Source organism: Copadichromis virginalis, linkage group LG2, assembly GCF_057382275.1.
Source record: "Copadichromis virginalis isolate Kocher_CV1m ecotype Utaka linkage group LG2, C_Virginalis_male_GT1.1, whole genome shotgun sequence".
Classification (NCBI taxonomy): domain Eukaryota; kingdom Metazoa; phylum Chordata; class Actinopteri; order Cichliformes; family Cichlidae; genus Copadichromis; species Copadichromis virginalis.
In genome coordinates, this window is record NC_140619.1 from 10,865,385 (window position 1) to 10,890,295 (window position 24,911).

The 24,911-nt window shown below is 43.5% G+C and overlaps 1 protein-coding gene and 1 long non-coding RNA gene across 4 annotated transcripts in view; one reads left to right on the plus strand and one right to left on the minus strand.

Moving 5' to 3' along the window:
* LOC146717024 (transcription factor COE3) overlaps positions 1-24,911 on the minus strand; it is a 146,905-nt gene that overhangs the window by 112,960 nt on the left and 9,034 nt on the right. For all 3 annotated transcript variants that reach the window (XM_085471082.1, XM_085471091.1, XM_085471075.1), the window contains exons 2-5: positions 15,726-15,882; positions 13,293-13,356; positions 11,424-11,479; positions 6,291-6,364 (exon numbers count right to left, since the gene is read on the minus strand). In XM_085471082.1, the coding sequence (XP_085327208.1) occupies positions 6,291-6,364; positions 11,424-11,479; positions 13,293-13,356; positions 15,726-15,882 (351 nt within the window). The remainder of the gene's footprint in view (positions 1-6,290; positions 6,365-11,423; positions 11,480-13,292; positions 13,357-15,725; positions 15,883-24,911) is intronic.
* LOC146717025 (uncharacterized) lies at positions 15,001-16,050 on the plus strand. Its single transcript, XR_014922628.1, has 3 exons — positions 15,001-15,368; positions 15,505-15,567; positions 15,745-16,050. It is a non-coding gene; the product is annotated as an uncharacterized LOC146717025 (long non-coding RNA).

The following is a 24,911-nucleotide window of genomic DNA, read 5'->3' on the forward strand; positions in this document are numbered from 1 at the left end:
TCTGTATGGACGTGTGACTGTTGCCATAGAACGCGCCACAATAATTTATTCCCCCAGCTACTTGGAGCCATTAGTGAAAGTTCCAGGAGACCAATTAGCATTGGAAACCCACTGGTGCTGCTGTGGTGACAACCTCCTCCAAACTGCCAAAGAAGTGTTATAAACAAACTGGACCCCAGGAGCACTGCCGGGGCCCCTCCAGGGACCTGGGGCCCCTTTCCAAAGACGAAAACAAACCTTGGCTGAGCGTCCACAATATCGCCCTAATGACGTTTCCCCCCGGGCCGCAAACAGGCTAACACCACGGCCGGCTAATGACTGCGAGGAACAACACACACAGACCTGAGAGGGGATGAGTGTGTGTGTGTGTGGCTAAAATAAAACAAACAGTGTGTGTGGTGTTGCTGCTGTCACTCATTTGGCGGCGAGAGCTCGTCCCTGCTGCAGAGAGAGACTGGTCGTACACGTACACACACACACACTCTCTCTCTCAGGTCACCAAAAACATTGGAGCCACAGGAGCCAGTTTGGCCGGCGAGCCTCAGACAGGCCACACAAGCATCATTACCGCTGGCTGCTCCTCCTTGCCACTTCAGACGTCACCACAAGTGGAATCTACTTAAGCCACAAAGAGAAGGTTTGTCCAGGCATGTCGGTGCTGCTATCTCTCTCTCTCACACACACACACAGAAAGAAAATAAACAGCGATTCCCACTGCGTCACTAGGATCACAGCATCCAGATAACACAGAGTGGGACGGGCTGGGGATGCAGGGCTCGCTTTCAAAGGGCAAGTGTTGTAATTACCCAAAGGCTTGGAAAACCACAGCAGCCGCCAGGCCCGCTGATTCGCTCCAGCCCGGCCTGGACGCCACCTTCCTCTGTGAGCGCGGCAGCAGGTTTTCCTCAGCATCGCCCGAAGCCTGGCAGCCAACGAGGCGAGGCGAGCCGAGGCGAGGCGAGCGGCCCGGAGCTGGCGAGCCTCTGGGAGCCTGCTGGCAATGCCGCAGTGCCAACCTGGCTGCCGCCGCTGCAGCGCCTGCTTCTCACTGCTTCTCGCTGCTTTGTGATGGCAGAGATCAGTTTAAGAAGGGCTAATGTGAATCGGTAATATGATGGCGAGGTCAGAGCTCAAACACACAGTGAAGGAACCTGACAGTGTCCCAGAGCGGCTTCCAGAAAAACAGATACCACCAAACCCAGTTCCAACTCAGTAACTGAATAAAAATCCAGAATTTAATCTGCGATAATCCAGGAACAAACCAAATCACACCACAGATAATCCAGAAATGTGTTTCACAAACACTCAGATGGAAATCTGCACCACTGCAAACCCAAAAGCTCAAAACTTTTGAGAGTTTGTGATGTTTTCTCTGTAACTAGTAACTTAAACTGTTCAGACTGAGGGTCCCTCATTTTAACATTTACATGTACTTTCTTCAAATTAGTGCATCCGCTGCACATGTGCTGTATTTTGCACTGATGCTGTAGCATCCTGGCTGGATGTTCTCCAGGTTTACAGGATGAAGGGACTAAAACATTCAGTTACTTAGGCTGGGATTTGTTTTCATGCTTGAATAACAAAGCTGTGACGCCATTAGTGTAGCGCGTAACTGGACAGAGTGATGCTCTGTCACTGTCACTATCTCAGTGACAATTTCTGAGTTCGGTGGTTCTTGTATGATTAAAGTGCATGAAAAAGGTTTTTTTCTACATGACTGTTAAATGTATATAAAATATAAATCTGTTAGTAACCAACAACTCAAGCAGTGAGAGCATAATGTTTCTTTTTCAGAGTTTTAGGCAGGTTTAAAACCTAAACATAGGCTCAAATCAGATCTAATACCAGTTTCATCAACATACTGACCAACATGAGAAGGATATCAGCAAAAAGTAGGATGATGAGGCCTAGAATTCACTACCAAGGGCATTCATTTCTTTCATTTTTGCTGCATTCTTCAAGATTTATGAGGGGGGGAAAAGAATGACTAGATATCAGACTTTTAAGGTCTAAAACAAGCTCAGTTTAATGTAAATACTGACTATTTCATGTCTTTTCAGGTTTTCAGGTTTTCCTAGAAAACCTAACTACTTTAAGACCCGAAGAAACCCAGAGAATGTCTCTATTTAAAAAAAACATTAGAGGGTAACATCCTGCAGCAGGTGCTACACCCAAAGGTGCAGCATCCAGGTAGACAAACCAATGGGGACGCCCATAAAGACGACCTCACCTGGGGCCATGGAGGCAGAGAAACACGGAGCGCGTGTTAGAAACAGCGAGGCAGTCTCTGATGCCTCACTCATTAGTGAATGGAAACACAACATCCATCAGGGGGAAAGCTGGTTAATAATCGCACTCAATCACATAATGACTGAAGCTCAGAGACGCCGACAGCCAGCCGTCGTTATGGAAATGAAGCTCGTATCGACGGAATCTCGCAGGGGGAAGTGAGCTCGATAAAAAGTGAGAGCAAAAGGGAAGTTCACAGATACTCAAGTCTGGCTGAAAAAGCGGGAGAGATAAACGGCAGAGCAGGAGGCGGATGCAAGGTCGAAAATGTCAGACCTGTTCTTGTTTTAACTGCTTCAAGTTCAACTGAATGGTACAAACTGAGTTTTCTGCTCACTGTGTAAACCAATCCAACAAACATTTAAACCTGTTTATTCCATTTTTAACTTTTTAATAACATCTTAACAGTTTGAAAATCAGTCAATTGTCAATTTTATTTTCAGATTTGCACCAACTCACCACACATGTGTACACTTTACATTAAGGTTTACACCATTTTTTACCTATTTTTTAAACATCTTAACAGTGTGCACCCAATTTAACCCAATTTACCACATATTTAAACTGATTTTAAAGTTATCAGTTTCTCAAACCACTTCTAGATAAACGTTTTGCACATTTGGCTCTTTTTATTTTATAGATAACTCAGTTTAATGTCCACCTCCAAAACTGCACACCTAGGTAGCTAGGCCCGTCTTTTCCAGATTTACACCAACTATTTTACTCCAAATATGCACCAATTTATTCAAATGTTATGATGGCTAAAATTTTATGCAAACATGAACTGAGTGATTACTTAATTTAAAAATTTTGAAAAAAAACTGTTCAGGTTCATACAAAGTTGTTACTATGTAAACTGACTCGCTGTACATTTGGTCCAGTTTACTGAGCAGATTACAACGTTACTGGACTATTACTGTATACTGCAGCAAACTCATAATCTCAGTCACCAAGGTCTGTAGCCTGATTGGTGACACCCTGGCAACCAAGTGATAGGAAAAATGTGCATTCCCGGCTGGCAAGTGGTGACTGGAGGTTGCTGGCAGTCAGTCGCTAAGAGGGTCCTGCACCAAAAACCTCGCTTTGGTTGCCAGCAGAAAGCTGCAGTCATCCATAGTTTGCATGGAAGACACAAACTTCTCTGCAGACATTCACAAAATACTCACCAAGCTGGTGAAGCTGTGAAAAGTGGAAACAGAAAGAGTTTCCCTTCAAGGTTTTTTCCCTAAAGATGTAACAATCATTAACCCCAGCAACCGCTCTCCAGCCATTTAGGCAAGTTTTACCTATCAGTGACTGGTCTCCAGGTCCTTGGCACTAAGGCCTAAGTCAGTTAATACAGCCAGATTTATACAAAATTATACACTGACAATCCAGTTAACTCCAAATATACTGCATGTACTAATTCAATAAAACAATGAATCCAATCTATTCCCTTTATTGTTTTAATGTAAACCAGCTTGTGGAACACATTTGGCTCAGTTTATCCCAGATGAGCCAGTTTATTGTAGTGCACCTAAACCAGTTAACTCTACAAACAGACTAGTTAACATGTAAACTAATTTCTTCATTCATTCACCAATTCACTGCCCCTAAAAAGTTATAAAAGGATATAATGTCCACATTAACCAGTTTATTCACACTGGGAAACAAACAGATGAGCGATAAATAAATATAAACCATCAAAAATGATGTTTTTTTTCCTACATATGGAGAAACAGGCTGCTGGAGCTCCAACTGACACTTCAGATTCAGTTGTATTTATATATTTGTGTGTTTGTGTGTCCTATTTTCACCATGCTACACACACACACTATGGTTGTTCTTCACTCCTTCACTCCTCGGTCTGAACCAGTAAAACCATTAACTCACAGACGACAGCAGAGACACGCAGGGCAGGAAACGTGTTGATTGGTGTGATGAACAACAACCCAACAGCTGCTCTTTTTTCCTCTCACAAAAACACACACAGAGCGTTCAGGCCAACAAATGTACACACACACTTTATCAATACAACCTCGAATAACGAAAAGCTGTACAGGAGTACCTTTAAAGTTACAAAATACCTCAAAAAGGGAAGAAATGAAAATATATTCAGGCACAAAGCTGCCACTAGAATGAAAGCAGAAACTAGAAAACACAACGGAAACCAAATCCATACACAAAATTTAAGATTTACAATTCAGGTACAGATTAAAATGTGAAGATAATTAAGAATTCAAATAAAAATGTAAAAGTGAAACTAAATTCTGATGTAAAACCATCATCAAATCTACATCTTGTAAAACATTTTTAAATGCCCTCACTGTGTAAAAGTAACATGAATTTCACAACGTCCAAGAAAACGACACCCAAACAAATACAAATTTTATTATAGACCTGTATTATATACAGGGCTCACACAGGAGCTTGAAATCATTGAAAATGGTTGAATTTTAATGCTGTTTTTCGAGGTTAGACAGGTGATTGGATTTTGGGCATAGTGCATTTTTATCTAACAGAGGTTTATTTATTAGATGGAGAAACAAATTTAGTCAGAAAGCTTCTGTGCCACCTCCGCCAGTCTGTTTCAGTGGGTGACGCCCCCCCATGGACAGTGGGACTCAGAGATGAGTGCACAGACATGTACAAATACATATTATCAATAACACAAGCAACTCTCCTGCAACTCAAACATTAGCCTAGCACAACTAGCCAACTTACAGCTAACCGAGTAACGGTCACACAATAAGAAAGTTGTCACCGACCAAAGACAAACATCTGATCATTAGGCCATGTTTTCATGCGCTTTGCAATCTGCAGCATTTCTCAAGTGTTAAATTCGTTTTTTTTATTTTTGTTTTGATGCCTGACACTGAACCGACTAAGCTCATTTTGAAAAACAGCTCAACTTTTGTGAATCACCTGTAAAATTAACAACACTATTTCGGGATTGTGTTCAAATCTTGCCGCATTTTTTTAAAACCAGGCCCTAAGGCTGCATGTTTAAATAAAGGCAGATAAATAATGTGTTCTAAATGTAAATAACAATATATCATTTTTAATGACAGATTCACATTGAGAGACAAATTTTCTAATATTTTTAGTAACGAATTTATTTATAGAATTTTAAGCGAAGATGAAATTGCCAGAAAACTGCTTGGACCCTGGAAAAGGTGTCTGGACATTTTTATAGCAAAATTAGTCTTTTCTGATTAACTTAATGAACTGACTAACGTGTTCACAAAATCTGAAGATGATATTTGTCCTAGAAGAAGCACATACACCGCTCAAACTCTGGGCTTGGAGAGGCCTCCAAAAGATTAACGCTTAACATTCCCAAAGTTGAGTGTTTTCATTTCCTCTGAAGAATTTAATCTAACATATAACAAAAAATGAATACATCATTCCATAGAAATTATACCCAAAACTAATCGACAATAATAATGACTTCCAGCTTTTTATTTTCCTTCTTGGACTCTTTTAGAGCAGCTTTGCATGATTCACATTTCAAAAATAATCCTTATTTATATTCTACTGTACTCTCTTTACACCCCCACCCTCTCTGAAACAAGACTTTTTAGCTCCCGTCTCATTAAGCCTGCTTATTTGTGATTGGCCGGCTTCTATCAGTTTCTTTGTTTTTGGACACACCTACAAAATTCTGTTATTCAGTTGTTTAAATTTGATCAGTTATTTACATTTTAAACACCTTCTTCTCTCAGAGACAAAAACTCTTCTTCACATCTAAACTTCTCCATTATCCAATCATCTTTTGGTTTAAATATCACAATCTAACAACCACGCACTTCCTCTGCAAGCATAATTAACACTCCACACACACACACACTGCAGGGAGATAATTACACTGCACTGTTATTAAACCATGCTTCAGCCTGAACAAAAACACAAATTAAAAAGTCACAGGTTTGACAGAAACTGCCGCCTGCTCTCCTGCCAAAGTGCCGCTGAGCCAAGCGCTGAATCGGTGAACAGACAGCACATCTGTTTTTTTATCTTACCTGCACATGATCTCGTGGGTGAGGAGGACGCGACACATCTCCGGGTTCTTGTCCTGTCCTTCATACAGGATGGGCTGATGGGACAGAAGCAAACAGCTGATTACGACAGAGAACTCATCTCCTTAAAACTCATCACATGAAATCGTACGGCCTACAATCTCATTTATTTTTCCTCCCACAGAGTACAAATCTGCAAATGGGTAAACAACTGTTAAACAAAACAAGACAAATCAGCTCATTGTGATTGATGCATTTTAGCTGAATATGTTAAACGAGTTAAACTAGTTAAAAGAACCAAACTCTGTCAAAATATATCTGCTTATGAGGTAACCAGTTTTCACATTCAAAAGTTAAAACTGGGCTTAAGGAGATTTAACCGCAGCATCATCCAGACTCTGAACTGAATAAAACCAGCTGGGAACCAGTTTTAGCAACTGGGGATCAGACCTTGAAGGACCCCACTGGGTGGTGGTCAGAGGTGAACTGGGCACCCTACCCTGGAGCCTACTGTGGGAGAGTTCAAGTACCTCAGAGTCTTATTCACGAGCGAGGGAAGGCTGGAGATTGTCACAGCATCTGCAGTGATGGGAACGAATTACTGGGCATTTGTGGTAAATGATAAATGAACTAGTTCTAATAAAGCACTTCTCGACTCTATTGGAGAACTCAAAGTACTATAAACAACACGTCGCATTCACACAAGCACTTTCTACTTAAAATTCACATACAGTCACACTCCAATGGACGCATCAGAGAGCAACGTTGGGTAGTATCTTGCCCAAAAGGTATTTGGCATGCAGACTGGAGCAGCCAGGGATCGAATCACCAGCTCTGCCTCCTGAGACCTGTGGTGAAGAGAGAGCTGGTCGAACTAGTCGAACTACCTCTAAGGCTAGAAGCAGTGGGCAGGAACCTAAAAGTTAAACTGCAGATATCAGTGGTTGAAATGAGCTTCCTCCGAAGCCTCAGACACCGAGTGAGGAGCTCAGTCATTTGTCAGGGACTCCAAAAAGGAGGCAGTTGAGGTGCTTCAGTATCTACCCAAGACTCCTCTTTGAGACCTCGTCAGTGAGGTGTTTCAGGCATGTCCTACAGGGAGAAGACCTCAGGACATGAAGGAGAGATCACATCTCTCGGCTGGTCTGGGAATGTCTCCATGTTTCTCCAGAAGAGCTGGAGAAGGCGGCCGGGCATCTCTGCTGCCCCCGTGAGCCGAACCGATATAGGTGGCAGCAAATGCAAAAGCAACCCCCCCCCCCCCCCCCCCCTCCAACCATTTAAACTAGTTTAGTCTGTATACTAGCATTCATCGCTTTCCTGCCGTACATCCGGTTCAGCTTCAATCTGATCACCTGATATTTAGATGTGTCCAGGTGTTCCTTTTATTTTGTCACCCCCCTCTGCCTATCCACAGTCTGCACCAGTAATAAAGTCAAACATGGCCTCCAACCATTCACACCTCCCACCACCTCCCCTTTTGGTGGTCTCAGCCTCCTCTGGCCTTCCCAGAATTCCCTGCCAGATGGCGGGTGGCGCCCCAGGATGAAGCCCCCCTCCTCATCCTCCACTCTCCCTCCTCCTCGCCCCCGCAGAGCTGTCGTGTCAGAGTCTGGATGACGGATGACCGCTGTGAGTAGGGCTAGGTGTGCGATTGTACTCGTATATGGGTGTTTGTGGGGACCCACGTCCTTATGGGGACGTTTTTGGAAGGAGAGGGCATCAGTGCGGGTTTGAGGGCTCGGGTTTGACTCTGCCTGATTTTCACCGTGATGGGACTCCTTTATTTCAAAGAGGGCCCTCACAGAGACAGAAGCAGAAATGTGTGTGTGGTTTTTGTAATACCCTGGTTGTTGTAAATGAACTCCACTAAAAGCACACGGGTGTGTGTCCTCACCCCTCCTCCTCCTCTTTTCTTTTTTCCTGCGATGACCTACTGCTACCTCATCCACCTTTATAGTCAAAACAGACCTCCACCCTGCACACACACACACACACACACACCCTGGGGGACCATACTTTTAGGATAACGACCACTTCTGCATTATTGATCCCGATCCTGGCTCTGTTCCTCTGGATTAAAACGCTCCAGTTTGACCAGGAGGGATGTGGATTGCATCAGGGACACACACACACACACACACACACACACACACACACACACACACACACACACACAGAGAACTGGTGGTCGATATTTATACATCATCATTCCTGATGCATGAGTCCTGTGAGTGCGTGACTGCATGTCCACTTTCATGCTTATTTGCAGGTTAATGTCCCCTTTCTGCGGGGACACACCTCAGACATTTTCAGACGTTCACATGTTTAAAAAGTGAGGACGAGGCCGTTTTGGAAAAAATAATGTTGTTTATTAGAAAGTGAATATTTGGAAAAGGTGAGATGTTTTGGGCAGGACTGAGTATCTTTATTAAAATTTTGTTCTGAGTAAATATTTCACAAAAAAACTTTGAGAACAAAAACAACTGTTTTTCAGATTAAAGTTCAGCAGCCTTCAGAGTGTGTGTGTGTTTGCAGTGACACTAAAAACGCTGTTTACATGTCACTTTAAAGTGTTTCTCATTTGTCATTCAAGCACTGATGCATGTTTTGTAAAGGGAGCATGTCGGAAAGTTACAAATTTGTTTGTCAGCGAACGTTTTAAAACGTGGGGTTTCCAAAGATATAAAAAGCTTAAGGAGAAAATCATGAACCTGGGGTGTGAACGATTTGGAGCACATTAAGACTTGTTTTAGAAGAGGAGGCTGATTTTTACAAAAGGTTAAAAACAGGAAGACGAGGCCTACATTGAGGAAGTCTTCACAACAGTTCGCTTAAGACGACGTGAGAAACGTGTGCTGAACATTTCTTAACCCTTTCGAGGCAGGCGTTGCCGATTTGCAACAGTTAAAAACTAACAACCTGATTACCCCACATACATATTTTATGAGGGTTTTTTTACTCAGGAGTACCACTGCAGGACTTGGTTGTGCATTAGCAACAAAAAGTTTAATTTGAGCCTGAGAGGGTTAAATATGAGTTATTTGAGCTCAGAAATATTTTCCAAAAGGAGCACAAACACCTCCCGCGGGGGTCTCCCGGTGTGTGAGCCCCTCGGCCTTGTTGCATGATGTGACTCACTGTGCAGAAGTTACTGTGCCAGCTGCATCGCTGCACGGTCCAATCTGCATTAATGCAGCTCCTCCTCGCTCTGACAAACCCGTGGACGCGGGGCTCCTAACAGCTCCTCGACGGGGATTTATCGATCCATGGGGACTCCAGCCGACCTGTCTGTCAGGCCTGCCTCTCCACCAATGGGGTGTCGTGTACTGGGAGGTGAAGGTGTGTGTGTGTCATGGAGGAGGTGTCAGGATTATTGTCTCCAGTGTGCCGCCGCTGCGCCACATTAGGGCCTATTGATCGGTTTGGCTGACGCTTTGTCGGGGAGCCGCTTGGTACATCGATCGGTGACATGCCGACAGGGCCGCGGCAGCCGGGAGGGTTGTGATATGACGGGGGATAAATAAGCTGAAGCTGGGAGGAGAAGCGAGCACATTTGGATGTCTTTTAATATTTACAGTGACAAACATCTGAGGTAGAGCGCTCGACGAGAGGAACAGGAGGATCTGGAGGAACGAGGAGGGAGGTCAGCCGGCAGCGCTGACAGGAATGTGGAAACATTTGGAGGTTTTTGTTGGCAGCGAGGTCGTTCACAGGTTCAAATCCCACACGGGGGTTTCTGAGTGAGTGAAAACCGGAAAGATGGGAGGACGTGGAGTCAGCTGAAGCCCGAGCTACATCGAGTGGAAAGGAAAACACATCAGTGCTGCTCGAGTTTAAGAAAGTAAGGAGGAGGCGGAGGAGGACAGGAAAGTTTAGTTTTAACTTTAGGGGAACGCTTTAAGATTACAGTAGGTTTGAACTATGTGCCTGAAACTGGCAGAGAAGTCTTGTTTGTTACGCGTTCGGGGACACTATCAGGCAGACACAACACATGAATAATCCTTAGTACAAATCTATAGGAGATGCCTGCATAGCCAAAGATGGCGTCCTGCCCCCGTCCACAAAAGAACCAAAGAGCAACCGCACCGGAAACAAAAGAGCCAATCATGTTGTTGTGCTGATTGCTCCGATGGTTCTGGATGATTTCCATTAACAGTAACTCAGCGACATATCAGAACAATCGTGTTCCACACTGAAAGAACAGATTTGATTTGATCTTGACAGTCGGCATTCGACTGATCCATGGAACATTCAACGATCCAACGCATTCGTCTGACCTACTCCAGTATTCTTACTCTGACAACTCAACTTTGTTCTTTGCCCACTAATTCTTTTTTCATTTGATGTATGTTTTCACCCTTTTTTTTTTTTACCACCTCTGACAATATTATCTGATTTATTTAGTTTGTCTATTTTTGACCGAGATTGGTCATAAAGTTTGGGAAGGACTTGCAAGAAAATGGCACAGTTTAAGGTATTCAGTATTGGAGTCGATCCAGGAATCCCTCAAAGGGTTTTACCTCTATAAGATCTGCATCATAGCTTCAAAAATACAACTCAAACTGTATTTGGGATGAATTTCAAAGCCACCAGTACAAAAATCTACAGATATTAATAACCTTGTGTCACCCTCGGGATTCCCATATTCTTGTCTGCCATTCACCTAGGGACCATTTTTGAACCGAGGACAACACAAGGGTTACCAACCTTCTATAGGTAATATTTAGAAACAGCCAGAAGACAGGCTCTGATTGGTTAAGATGGTTTCCCGAAAAATATCAAACGACTCTGAAAAATTGTATTTTGAGTCGTGTTCACGAGACGTTTCTTCTGCTCACCGTAAACTACCTTGAAATAGAGCGACTCTAAAACTCCAATGCAACTGTTTGCTTGATGTTTGTAAGACTATTCAAGCCCACTAAAATATTTCCCAGTTGTGATTTATTTCAGTCAAACTAATCTGGGCTTTGGGGCTCGATCCAGGCAGTCTCCAGGCTGCACGTCGTTGTGCAGAAACACGCTGTGTGACATTTAAAACACGCCGCTGTGACATGTGCAGGTGTGTAAAACAAACTCACTCTGATGTAAACACTATGAGTGAATCAGAGCTCAGGTGTGCGTGCGCTATCTCACCTGTTTGGTCATGGAGTCTATGAGCCGGACGTAGAGATCCTGTTCTGTCCTGATGCCTGAAAAACACACAGAGAGAAGCATGAGCATACACACACACACACACACACACACACACAGTTCAGATATAAATTACTGTCATCAACATGCCCGCGTTTGCCTCTTATGCTAATCCGCCCCCAACAAAGGATCTGATTCCTGATAACGTGCTGTAAATGAATTCTGTTCCGATTCATGTCCTGGTTGTGTATTTGTGTTTTCTAGCGCTCTTGTCGTCTCGCCCCGGCGTCGCTCACACCCCTCAGCAAAAACAAACAGCGGCGCTGCTCCAGAGCTGTTTATTATTTATGGGCCAGGCCGCCTTCTCCGGCCCCCCCGCCGCCTTTTTCCTCAAGGATAACAAGGAATCCTCATTCTCCGACAAATTAAATATCAATCAGAGCTGCTTGTCTTTTATTAGCCATGCATCCGGGCGTAAATGTGACACAAACACGACATGGGGTGGAGGAAGTAAATTGCAGGGAACACCTGTTAGTGGCGGAGCAGCTCTAATTGTATTGTGCGTTTGAGCTTTTTTTCCCTCTACTTCTTGCTTTGCGGGCCGTTTGCTCGCAGCTTCCTCTGCTTTCTAATTGACATGATTCACTCCTCGCTCTGCGGCTGAGCGCTGAGCAGTCTGCAGCCTAAATGGCGGCTATCCGTCCCGCTTGCAGATGAGGTCAATTACCTCTGTAAGATGCTAATCCGACGACGCCGACTCATATTAGAGTGATTTATCCCCCTTTGGAAGAAAACGCTCTTTTATGTCCCACTTTATCTGGCGTTTCTGCGGGGGTCTGAGAGCATTACGGCCGCCCTCCTCCTGCAGCTCTGGACTCGTGCCAGCACAAAGGCGAGCTGTGTGTTTTGAATCAGCAAAAGATCCCTCCACTTCCCCCACACCACACCACACCACCACCACCACCACCAACCGATGGACAAAACAGAGCTCAGATATTCCAGATGTCCGCCGCTCCGCGTGCTGATAATGAAAAAGTTTTTCCAGCCTCGCAGTCTTAAAAGTGCACAGCTGAGTTAAACTCTAACTCCGGTGAGGTGACCTTTAATATAAATTCCATCTCCGCTAATTCTAAACTCTAAATCATCCAGGAAAAGTTCAACCGCAAACCAACACAGACAGTTTCACCTGTGGGAAAGAGCGATCATTAACTCGACTTCATCAATCAATACTGCAAATCTAAAATGCAGCCTGAACAAAGACTCGGCTGACCTGCAGCAGCAGCAGCATTTAAAAACGGCTCACTTCGGCTTTAATTTCATGCTGTCAGTCATTCTTTAAGAGCACAGCACATGCAAATGTGTCTCCAGTGTAAGGAACATATTATTGATGGGTTTTTGGACTTGGACCTAAACAACCTGCAGCATGCTGGCAGAGCGGGCTGCTTCACATCTGCCTTCATTACTCATCACGAACATTGAGAATTAGCAGAAATATTGGCATTATTTCCATTATGCTTTGACCTCAGATTGCATCATCAGTGCTTTCGTTGTAGCTTTTTTACATGCTGCGAAAGGCAGACGCTTCTTTCTGCAACATGATTGTCTTACTTGCACTAGATCTACTGAATTTCGTCGCCGTCACACAAAAACAGGAAAATCTTCTTCAGGGTTCAGTTAACAGGAGGAGGCAACGGAAAAACTCTGACAGTAAATATGTGAGGAAAAAGTTGTAATTTTTTTCTTTTTCTACCTTCAAAAATGACTCGCTAGCAGGATGTTTACAGCTTACAGAAAGCATTTTCAACCCTTTTTCTTTATACAGACTTCCACCTCTGATTCCAGATCAGTGGCATATTCACACACTCGGCTCACCATTGCTGTAGAGGAGCTGTAGCCTGTAGTGGATTCCATTGTTGGTCTTCTCGCCGTTGTACTCCTGTCACAAAAACACAAAGTACACGTTAAACAACGACATCCTGACTGTGCATTTGACATGTAAGAAAGTATTACAGAAAGGTTATTTAGAAATCCTAAGAAAAGCAGATGATGATTGATGATGTGTTGAAGTAAAAGCCACTAAAAGGACGCCTCTGCTGAGCTCACCGAGCTGTGAAACATGACAAGTTGTCAACAAAAGCTGGTCCAGAGGACCCATGGTCCTTTTCCCAAATATTAGAGCTGTTAGGTATCATATTAGCCTGCTATTCATGTTTTCTGCTCCTGTCAAAGAGTAAGGAAGAGCAATGTAAAAGCTAAAAAAAAAAAAAAAGAGTCTGCACCGCCACCAAACCACAGTCTAACCAGAATCTCTCAGTTAAAGGTGTTTACACACTTGGTCAAGTGCAACACACCAAATACTAAAAGCAAAAGACTCCAAGCAAATCAAAACCAAACAACACACAAAAAACAATAAGCTGAAATTAATTTAAGCTAGCAGCTGAATGACACTCCCTGTAACCTTTGACCTCTCTGATCCCTATGCTCCTCTGAAACGAACACAAAGCTCCAATAAAGTCAGATTAGAAGACGTTCATGCTCTGTGTTATCAGGACACGTCCCAGAATGCATTTCACACCCATCATTTGCATCCAAGCATCACTGTTTTATGAGGAAAATAACAGATTTGAGTTTAAGCTTTTATTTTGAAATTTACTCTGAAATGTTTTTGGAGGTCTCGTCGACAGGACAGGTGATGCCATACCTGACCTCCGCAGCTCTCTGATCACTTTCTTACCTGTGTGAAGGAAAAGTTTAGGGTTTTATTTCTAATTACGCCTAAACATGCATTTAACTGTCAGGTAATCTGTGCCTCAGACTCTGTAGTTAAAAACATCCTTTATTCTCCATCCATCCGCCTCTTTTCTCCTTTTCTTTCTGTCTTGACCTTTCCTCCTATCTTTTTCTTCTCTTCTCTCTTTCAACCTTTACTCCCCTTTTTTATCATGCCTCCCCTCCTCGCTCTCCCTCCTTTCAGCCTGCGTTGGTCGGCCACTCGATGCCAACTGTGCCCGGGAGTGTTGGCTCAGTCCCAGTGTGTTTGTGTTGGGGGGGGGTATCAGGGCGAGAGACTCGAGGTCAAAGCAGAGGTGAGGTGAGCGAGTGGGTAGAGAGGAGAATATGGTGCCAGCTGGCAGCCGATCAAAGAACAAACACCCACAAACCTGTCGGGATGTTATTATGATTATCACCAGTGTTATTAGCAGCGGAAGCGATTCTCATGTACTTTCTGTATATTGTCAACAACAGATCCAAACTTGTGTATTTTTGGATATTTACACTTCATTTTAACTGCCAAAACATTCTCTTTCAACATGGGACCCGTCTTACAGATGAAGTTCCACATAACCAGGATTTCATTGTTGTTACTGGGGCTCATTAAACCCAACAGTCACATTAAAACTGAGGTTTTCTGTATCCAGCTGACAGGGCAGCATGAGATCAGAAAACACAGACATCACAGATTTGGATCACCAGCTCAATGGGTGTAATTTAAATGTTAAAAATCAAAAAATAAAACTAATGAAAATGTCAAAAGATGCAGTTCCCCTAGTGTCCTCTAGAGGCTTCCGCAGAAGGCCAGTCTCCACGGACTCGCATGTTAAAATGTCGAACTTTAAATGATGCTGTGCGTTTAATTGTACTAACAGACTGTCCAAGAAGTCTGAGTTCCAGTTTTAGAGAAATTGTAAGATTTTATCTGGATGATACTGATTAGCAGGTATCTGTTTCTGAGTGTGAAGCTATGAATGAAGCTTGCTAACTAAGCTAGCTAGCCTTAGCTGCTAACTTAGCTCTACCCTCTCGTCCAAACATGGTCACTTCTGACTACAAAAAAGTACCATGGCAGTTTTCAGAGTTAAACCTTCAAAATAAAACATAAAACAATACCCGATTCAAAATTCAAAAAACCTCTGGACCGCTTTCTGTGTTACTTTAAAATCGTTCCCTGTAAGTCTTGCTCTGACCACATGCACTGGGCTCTTGTTATTTACTGTTAATCATTAACATGTTTCCTGCTTTATTTTGTAGTCCTGTTAGATTTCTTTTCATCCTTTGTTCTCTTCCTTCGTTTTTTCTCCATAAGAGCTTTGCTTAAGATTAAGAATTAAGGGGACATTACCTGACATGGGCCTCTGATGTATGAAAGGTAGGAACATTTACTACAAATTAGATCTTTTCCTGGTATTTTAGAATTTTAAGCCTAAAAACCTGACCTCTTCTTTTCCTGTCAAAGATGTAAATTAAAAAAAAAAAAAACACCTAAAATCTGAAGAAGATTCTTGAAGAAATAAAAAATCTTTTCACCTTGTCTTTCTCCACAAAGTCCACGTAGGAAGTCCTCTCGATCTCCACCGGCTGACCCTGACGGTCGTACAGCGCCAGCACGAAGTGGAAGAAGTTGGACTTCCTCAAGTTGGATGGAGGCTGTTTCTCAAAGTGAGCTCGGGCTAAACCAACCCCACTGAAACAGAGAAAGAAAACGTTACCTTCCAACTCAACAGGATCACACACACTAATCTGGACAGCACAGTGAATTGATTCATATTGATTTATAGGCCCGTGTTGCTGTGGTGGGCACCTTAAAAGTGGGATGATCATTTTCGACTTGGAGTTAATAAAAGCTCAACAACAGAAGAATTAAATGAAATGAATTCCAAATCTTCAGAGTGGACATAATCATGTGTGAACATTGGGCAAGTGGCTTCAGTTACTGAAAACAACCTTAATGGTTTACAACTGGTTCTTTCTTCTGTAATCAGAATGACTAAGGTGCTTCCCTTTGAAGGTGGCGGTTTGTCACTAGTGGACAATCCAAGATCCGGATGTCAAGGTAACCGGTTTCATGTGTTTACTACCATGTCCTATATGTCAACTTAGCAGTTGGAGGTTAGTAAGCAGTTAGCTAGCTAGCTTCCATGTATGACGATATACCGTAATCTGTCCAAAGTATTTCTAAAGAACTAAAATGTACAGCAGTGATGGTTAATGGTGAGAAACATGGTGGCTAGCTACAGAGCTATAGTTAGTGTAATATGAACACATTAGCACAGTGAAGACGGAGGATGACGGTTAAACTATTGGTCAGGGACAAACGCCATCATATGACAGGAAGAAGATGCCAAAAATGGATCAAACTAAAGCCAAGAAAACACGAGACATGATCAGCGTGAGGTTAGTCATTAATGTGCTGCTGCGTGGTTTAGATTAGTTGCTGTGAAAGACAGCGAGAACGATGACTCAGGAGTTTTTGGGGGAAAACAAAAAACATTAATCCAACGCAGGAGACGCTTTGACTGGGAACGACACGCCTGATACGACATCAGCGACCATGTCTTTGTGCTGATCATCACACAGTGTCATACACGCAACGTTACCACAAAGCGGACCAATCACAGACGCTGTGGTATGCGTTGCCATTTTATTATTTAGATTTAGAAGGTTTTACAAATAAACCCGGACACATAAATAAATAAAAAATAGGGTGATGTGAGTTTTCTGGCCTTCACAAGGTTATAATTAATCTTTGCTTTTACAGATATTGGGATGTGGCGTCTCCTCTGCTTTCATTAACATTAAATAAAGAGATGCAAAGTCACATGATAAACTGTTGCTGCAGGAAGAGGTTAAATAAATGAGTTTAAAGGCAGCAAATTAAACTCTAAAGAACAAAAGAACAAACAAATTTTTATGTTAAATTATTTTTTTGTTACATTTCAATAAAAAGGGAGGCAGAAATGAAATCATTACCGAGAGTATTGCTTCTAATGCTGATTATCATAATGTAAACAACCACCGGCTGGGGGTCAGAGGTCACCCTGCTTTTGATTTCCAACCTCCAGAATCTGAGGAAGCCTTTAACTGAGTGTGAAAGCTGCAAAAACATCAACAGTGTCAGCGGCTGATTTTATTTTGGTATGGAAAAAAAATCCTTGTTGATCCTGAAATAAAATCAATGCTCCAGCAGGAACAGACCTCTGCTCTCAGCCCACAGAAGCGCGATGTGTCCGAGGGGGAGACGCTCCAAACAGCAGCTGAATATTTTTACATCAATCTCATTTTCCTGCTCGTTTTGTTTCCTAAAACGCTTTATGATCAATATGATCGCCGGGGCACAGATAAATATTTATTCATGCTCAGGGTTTGTTTTTGGAAGCTCGCCCGTGCTCTCTCTCGGTCTCCGAGCTTCCCGGCTCACGGGTGTATTCCCCAGACGGCAGATTAATACAGCCGTGACCTTTCTGCACCCCCATTACCAATGCTTAATGCCTCATTTGTAGGCCAGTTTGTTGAAAGCTAATTCCTCCAACTCGCAGCGTTTGGCCGAGTGAAGAGTCTGCAGAGAAACTCCAGGAGGAGGAGGAGCAGCTCAGGTGTGTGTCGGTCAGGTTTTAAGGGGGGCTCGGTGGGAATAAGAGCAGCTGAGTGTCAGAAAACACAACAGTGTTAAAGTAAAAATAACACCGAGAGGAATCACAGCGAGCAAGTCTTCAACACGTTCACCGACAGATATTTTCAATGAGATCCCGAGAGAAGGAAAAAACTCCACAAGCATCTGTTTTTATCCATGTTTCTATTTTCATACACCTGACAGGAGCTACGCTGGAAACACAGCGAAAAAATAAATCCTTCAACAATAAAACAGCATCGAAAGCCCACAAACAGGCTCCGTGTTTGATACGAGTCAGTAAACAAAACCGATTATCTGTCAGTTTTCACATGAAGATGGAGAAAACTGAGTCTGATTTACTTTCCTGGACCCCAAGTTCCTGATAATAGTACCAATTGCTTGTATTTCAGTGGACATTCACTTGTGAAGTCTGGTCTCCAGGTCATGGAGGCAGAAGCCAAAGCACAAATACCCAAACCCTCTTTCCCCAGCAGGCTTTCCCAGCCAGGAGAGAATAAATTAAATCCACTTCAATTTTATTTATAAGGCACTGAATCACCATAACAGTCACCTCAAAGCGCTTTGTATTATAAGGTAAAGACCCCAAATATCAAACGACCCACTTTGAGTAGCACTTGGCGACAGTGGGAAGTAAAAACTTCCTATTAACAGGAAGAAAACTCTAACAAAACCAGGCACAGGAGGGGCAGCGATCTGTTGGTACCGGATGGGGATGAGGGGGAAATGAAATGATCTCTCCAGCGAGTCTTGAGTCTGTCCCAGGGCCTCCTTCCCTAACTACTTCCGCTATCTCCTTTCAGCATGGAGAAGCAGCTCGGCTCAGCCCCTCACCTTGTCCTCTAAGGTGGTGCCCGGCACCATTTCAGAGGAAGCTCATTTTTAGGAAGCTAAAAATCCTTCATATCATCAGCAAAAACACCATTCGACCGGTGACCATCCACTTTTTCTACGCCTAGAGATTCTGTCCGTAGACGTTACGAATAGCATGGATGACAAAAGGCGACTGTCAAAATCCAACTCCGACCCTTCGAAAAATTCCTGGAGATAAATCCAGATCAGCTCAAAGTTATTCCTTTCAAAGTCATTCCCATGCAAACCTGTCCAAAGCTTTTAGAGTAATCGTGCTCACAAACACTCAAACTGCAACAATCACTGAGGGACAGAGTCTCCAACAGGCCAGCAGCCAACAAGGCAAAGGGCCGAATTCAAAGGTTTGTTAAACTCTCAGTAAAAGCGCCTTTGAAGCCTTTGGTGTTAATGGGTTTAATGTCAATAGTTCATTTTTCTGTCTCCTGGTTGCTGTGATCTCTGAAAACCTGATAGAATAAGGGTAGAGAGTTCCTCCACTCTTGGATCTGGATCAGTTTGTGATATTTTATGGAGTTACATCTGAAACGTTTGCCCCTCTCACAGCAACACGTTCCTTGATCTGGACCTGGATGAACTCCAGAAGTTCATCAGTGATGGAAAGTGATGGTCTACGGACAGGTTACCTCTGACTTCAAATGACAGGGTAAATTAAACATACACTGATGAGCCACAACATTAAAACGGAGCCTGGTATCGAGTCCGTTTCTGAACACAGGCGTCCTGTGCGATCACGCACCAAGATGAGGCCTGAATCAGCCACGCTGAGTCTAATCTGATTTTCAAAGTGTGCAAAGACACTGCAGAGCAGGAGGGCATCGGTTTGGGATGTCTGAATCCCTGTCACACTTCAGTCGTTGGGGCGTTTGCACACTTTTCTCAGATATAACTTAAATAAAAGCACATTTTTGGAGTCATAAAACCCAAAGCCTGCAGACCTGCTGGTGTTTAATATCGCTGTGAAGCTGACATAAATGTGGATTTTAAAGCAAACAAACACCGAGACAAGCGGCTCGGTGAATTTGGCACCTGTTTCATCCCGAACGCCATCAAAAGCATCGTTTCCCCCACTAAACCAGCCCATTATCCCAATTACACACAATGATCTGCAGCGGCCCGTCCACGCAGCCGATCGCCACCCTCTCCTCTTTGCTCTGCCTCCACTCAGAAGGCTCGTTAGCATTATTATTTCAATTATGCTAATTGCGGCTGCATCCACTCGTCAGCGCCGCCCGTATCCGGCTGTTAGCACTTGGCACAAGGTGTAATAAAAACAGTATCGATGGCACATGGCTCGCTCGAACATGCCCGGAGTGTAAATCACACGCCAACAGGCAGAGAGGAGAAAAATAAATAAATAAACACACACACACAGACACAGAGAACAAACACGACGAGGCAAATGAGGGCCGCCGATCTGCACGTTTCCACTGCAAAGTCTGAAATTAAAGGTCAGCAGGAGTCGTGTTGAGCGCTGTGCAAACAATTACTGAGCAAGACAGCCGGTGCAGGGAGCAGTCAGTTCATATCCACGCTCACGGTGGCTGAGTTAAACCTCCGTCTTTCCTTCTCTGGGATTCAAGCACCGCCGAAACTCGCCTCTCATCCAAACTTCTGCAAATCTGCGCAACTTCCTTTCAAATTCAGTCGCCTCCTTTCATTTACAGGTAATTATGTTAAATACCGAACTGTCCTTATTAATCTTATATTTGACTCTAATGCAGAATTTATATAAAAGCTCGACCTGTGACCCAACTGACTAGTTTCATTTTAAAGCCACAGAGCTAAAGTTTGAGCTGCCACCATGAAGTTATAACTTTTCCACAGATGATATGGGAGATTCACAGACTCAGATACCTGCTAATCGCCCTTTTAGTACAGTAGCCTTACAGCAGCCATAGTATTGGTCAGATGCAGTAAGAGCCCGGTCCAGTTCAGGTGAAGCTAGCAGACAGCTAGCAGCTACAGCTACCTGTGTCACTATCCACCTGTCAGTCAAAGAGGCCATGCTCTTAATAACGCACATTTTAAGCCATCATACCATTTAAACAGGTGAGTTTAAATTCTCACTGTAGAGACCAGACAGTTTGTGTATCAGGCTGTAAACATGTTTATCTCCGCTGTAAAACTTTAACATGGGAGTCTGTGGGGACTGACTCACTGCTGGAGCCTCTGGTGGATGTTAGAGGAACTGCAGGTTTTGGCACTTGTGCCATTGATCATTTTTTTAGCTCCTCATAAACACAAGATTTGAAGATCAGGTAGGCAGGGCATCTGTGCCTGAGATGACCATATTAGAGATGGGGTGTTTAGTCTGACCGCTCTATGACTTCTGAATCTGTCACCATGTAATCTGAACATCCACCCTGGAACTGGAGATTACGACATATATGTAAAGAAGGAAAAGCAGAATAAATCAACCTTAAAGTGAGCAGGAGACACAAACTGTGCTGCCACCATGAGGCACATTTACACCTGACATGCAGCCATCACACACACCCTGGCTGTAGGTGTGTGTGTCCTTCAGTAATTTTATATCTGCTTCTTTTTATTTTGCACATTTTGTACAGGTTTTCTTTCTCTTTACACACAATTTGTGTCCTTCTGTTTGTTTTGTCTTCATGAGTGTTTTGTGTATTTGTTTAAACATAGCTCTGGATGCAGGACCACCGGGCCCCTCAGAGCCACGCTTTCATGATCAGACCGGGTACTGCGAATCCTCCACAAGCTGGAAAATAAATCTCACACACACACACACACACACACACACACACCATGACATTAATCAAACAGGAGATGGAGTGTGACCGCTGTTTGAGTCTTTAACCAGTGTGGCCTGCTGCCTCACACACTTACATATAAATACACACACACACATCACACAGGCCTAATGAGCCGTACAGCCGTACACGCACACATGCACACAATCTGTCTGGCTGCCAGCATGTTAATCAAATAAACGGTGGATGTTTAAATCTGATTCAGTTGGAAACAAACTCACAGCAAACACACCCTGACAGGACACACACACACACACTGAACGGTAATCTCATCACAGCAGGAGTAGCAGTAACTTCTGTCAGCTCTGAATCCAAACTGCGACCCGGCTCCTACTTCCTGTTTAGCACATTAGCTGATCACAGGTAAAAACGCAGAGCAGCCGAGGCTGATGGGAACCCGAGGACGCGCTCATCAGTAACATGTAGAGGGGAGCTGTTACAGGTAGCATCGACAGCAGCTAGCTGAATCATCATTCAGGTAATCTCACTACACAAATCTACACTTATCACAGACACATTTTATCCTGATGAGCTCGTTTTCAATTCAAGGGTTCTGCTTTCACCAGGAGCACGGTCTGCTGTCAAACAGCAGGCAGGGACGCAAACACACACCCCCACACGCGCACGTGAAGTTTTAACAACGACGCGGCGTCGGCCTCCTCAAACGGGCAGGTGAGGTGCATCTTCAGAGGTGTGAGGTCAGAAAACAGATTGTTTGGTTACCTTCTTCTTTCAGCACGTTACTGTTGAACATACAGAAATCTCATCCTGTGCAGCCGCCCAGAATGAATGTAATTAGCAGAAACACACACACACACACACACACACACACACACACACACGCAGCAGCTCCTCTCTAATTGCTGTGGATATTGAGTTCGGCTTGTTAAAATATGCACATATTGTTCCTGTGCACTGCTCTGTGTGTGTGCGTGTGTGTGTGTGTGCTGATTTATGCAGGTTGCACAATTACCCATGAATACATTTACCCAATCAGACGTGTGTGTTTTGTTTCTCTCACACACACGCAGACACACACACCTGTTCGGTTAGCTCTTATTAGCCGTGTAATATGAACTAATGAGTCGAGGCTGAAAAGCGGCGAGGAGATGGCCAGCAGGTCGTCCGAGCGCAATCGCACGTGTCCGTCTTCGTGTGGACAAAAATTCCATTTGAAAGCATCAGAGCAAAGCGAGCTCTGCGCTGAGAGCATATCTTCAAACGCCGCCTCCCCTCCCGATCCTCAGGTTTAATTATTCTGAGTAAACACAGGTATGTATGGAAAGCAAACAGTGTCAAAACACTCAGATCAGTACGACACTTCAAATGATATATTGTGGACGTACAGTGACCACACAGTCCCGTGCATGTAGATATTAAATATTTTAACTTTAGATTTTATAACTAAGTTTACATTTCTCGTTTATCGGAGCAGCTATGTTACGTCTCAGCACCAAGAGGAAATTCATCGTTTCACACATCTGAAGCTGCGATTCATAAAACAGAAATCTGCAGACCTGCCAGCACTCCCATACTTCCTGTGTTTCTCCTGTATTTTAAAACCATCTCCGGGCCGCCTCCTGTTTTGCCGTTTATCCCAGAAAATTCCCATAATCTGCACGACTGAATAATTGGAATACATGCATGTGCAAGTTTTGTGTTGCTCTAATGTTACCTAAGTTGTTAGACTGTCTATAAAATGCAGTCTGCACACGCTAAATACAGTTTCAGCCCATCTGCTGGAGCAAAGCTCTGAAGGAGCACACGGAGTCAATGAGCTGCTGTCCTCGCTGTGGAGCGTCGCTGTGGAGCGTACGATGAGGGTAGAGCAAAGAGCGAGAATTTAACAACACACTAAAATAAATCACTGTGAGTTGAGCCACCCGTGCAACTCTGTGAGTTTGTGTAACTTTGACAAAGCTGGACAGATATTCATCGATCTCAGCTCCACCACCAAACTCCATGGTAAAAACCACCTATTTTACATCAATTGTGCAACTTGTTTTTTTATACTTTGCACAGAGTAATGATAATTTAAAAGTAATCAGATTACATGAACGTGTGCTCTATGCTGTATTCCTGGAGGAACTCCACCTACTCTTCCTCTCAGTTTAAGAATGATGACGCCGTGAGAAATGCACTGTGGGTGGTTTCTGGTGGAGCGACGGTCTGCTGTGGGTTCAACGGCGGTGGCGGGCGCCGTCAGGGAGGAAACGCCCGCTGACTGATTTCCATTTATGCACCTTAATAGTGTGTGTCATTCCTAATTAGGGCGACTGGCTCGGGGAAACGGTGGCTCGATGCTGGAATGGCTGCTCCTGTCATGCTGCAATTACCAACAAATTAGTCTTTAAGCTGAGGGGCTTCTGCACACACACTTCTGACCAAGTGTGTGTGTGTGTGTGAGAGGAGTACGCGTGCTAATTAGTGCATTCTGTGAGGTGTTCAATGTGTGAAAATGCATCTAAGTGTAAAAGCAGACGAGATTTCACGGACGTCAAAATCCGACCTGCAGCTGTTTGTTCTGCAGTTTCACCTTCGATTAGCACGAATAAAAAGAAAAAACACAAACAGGATTAAAATCACCAACCGGTCGACAACCAAATCATTAACATTTACCTTCCAACGTCAAACCAACACACACACACGCACTGAGAGTGTTACACGAAAAGTTAAACAGCTCTTTTTTTAAATGGAGTTTGGTGGATAAAAGCATCATCTGTTAATCCAGTTGGTGCTGCGCATTCAAGGTTAAGAATTTCTAAGTATTCCTGGTTGACCAAGGTAATCTGATTACCAGGAGCTCCTCTGTTTATCATTTTAAGGCAATTCACAAATGACAACAAAAGCATATTTGTGTGCATACAGTATGAAACAGGTTCTTTTAGAAGAGATTTGTTAAACAAACTGCTTAAAAACTTTGTCTGAACTTTGGTGTAATTATTCCAGTTTAATTCACGTATGTATGGAAAACTAACAGAAAGAAAAAACAGATAAACTTGAAATTTTGAACCCCGAAAGTAATCGATTTAAACAAAACTTTTCATGTTTGTCCTCACTGGTGCGTTCAGGGTTCCAGTTTTTAAATAAGAAAAATGCAAAACTGTTGATTTCCGAGTTATCAGACAATTTACATTTTGGCCGTTTGGATCTTTCAGAGAGTAAAACTTAATTTTATAACCTGGAAGTGCGCGGGTTCGTACAAAGCCGAGCACCAGTCGGGTTACGAGACCCGCTCGGCTCCAAATACAGTGAAGTATGAGATGTGCAGATATTTCATCATTTCAGGTTCTTTGGTCTGAAAATCAGAACTTTTAGGTCCACATGTAGATTTAACTGCTCTCTGGACCACGTCATGCGTGCTGCGTTCAGGTGCATTCCTCCAGTTCCTCTGGGGGAAAGAAACGGTTCATTTATTCATCGACTCTGGTCTGC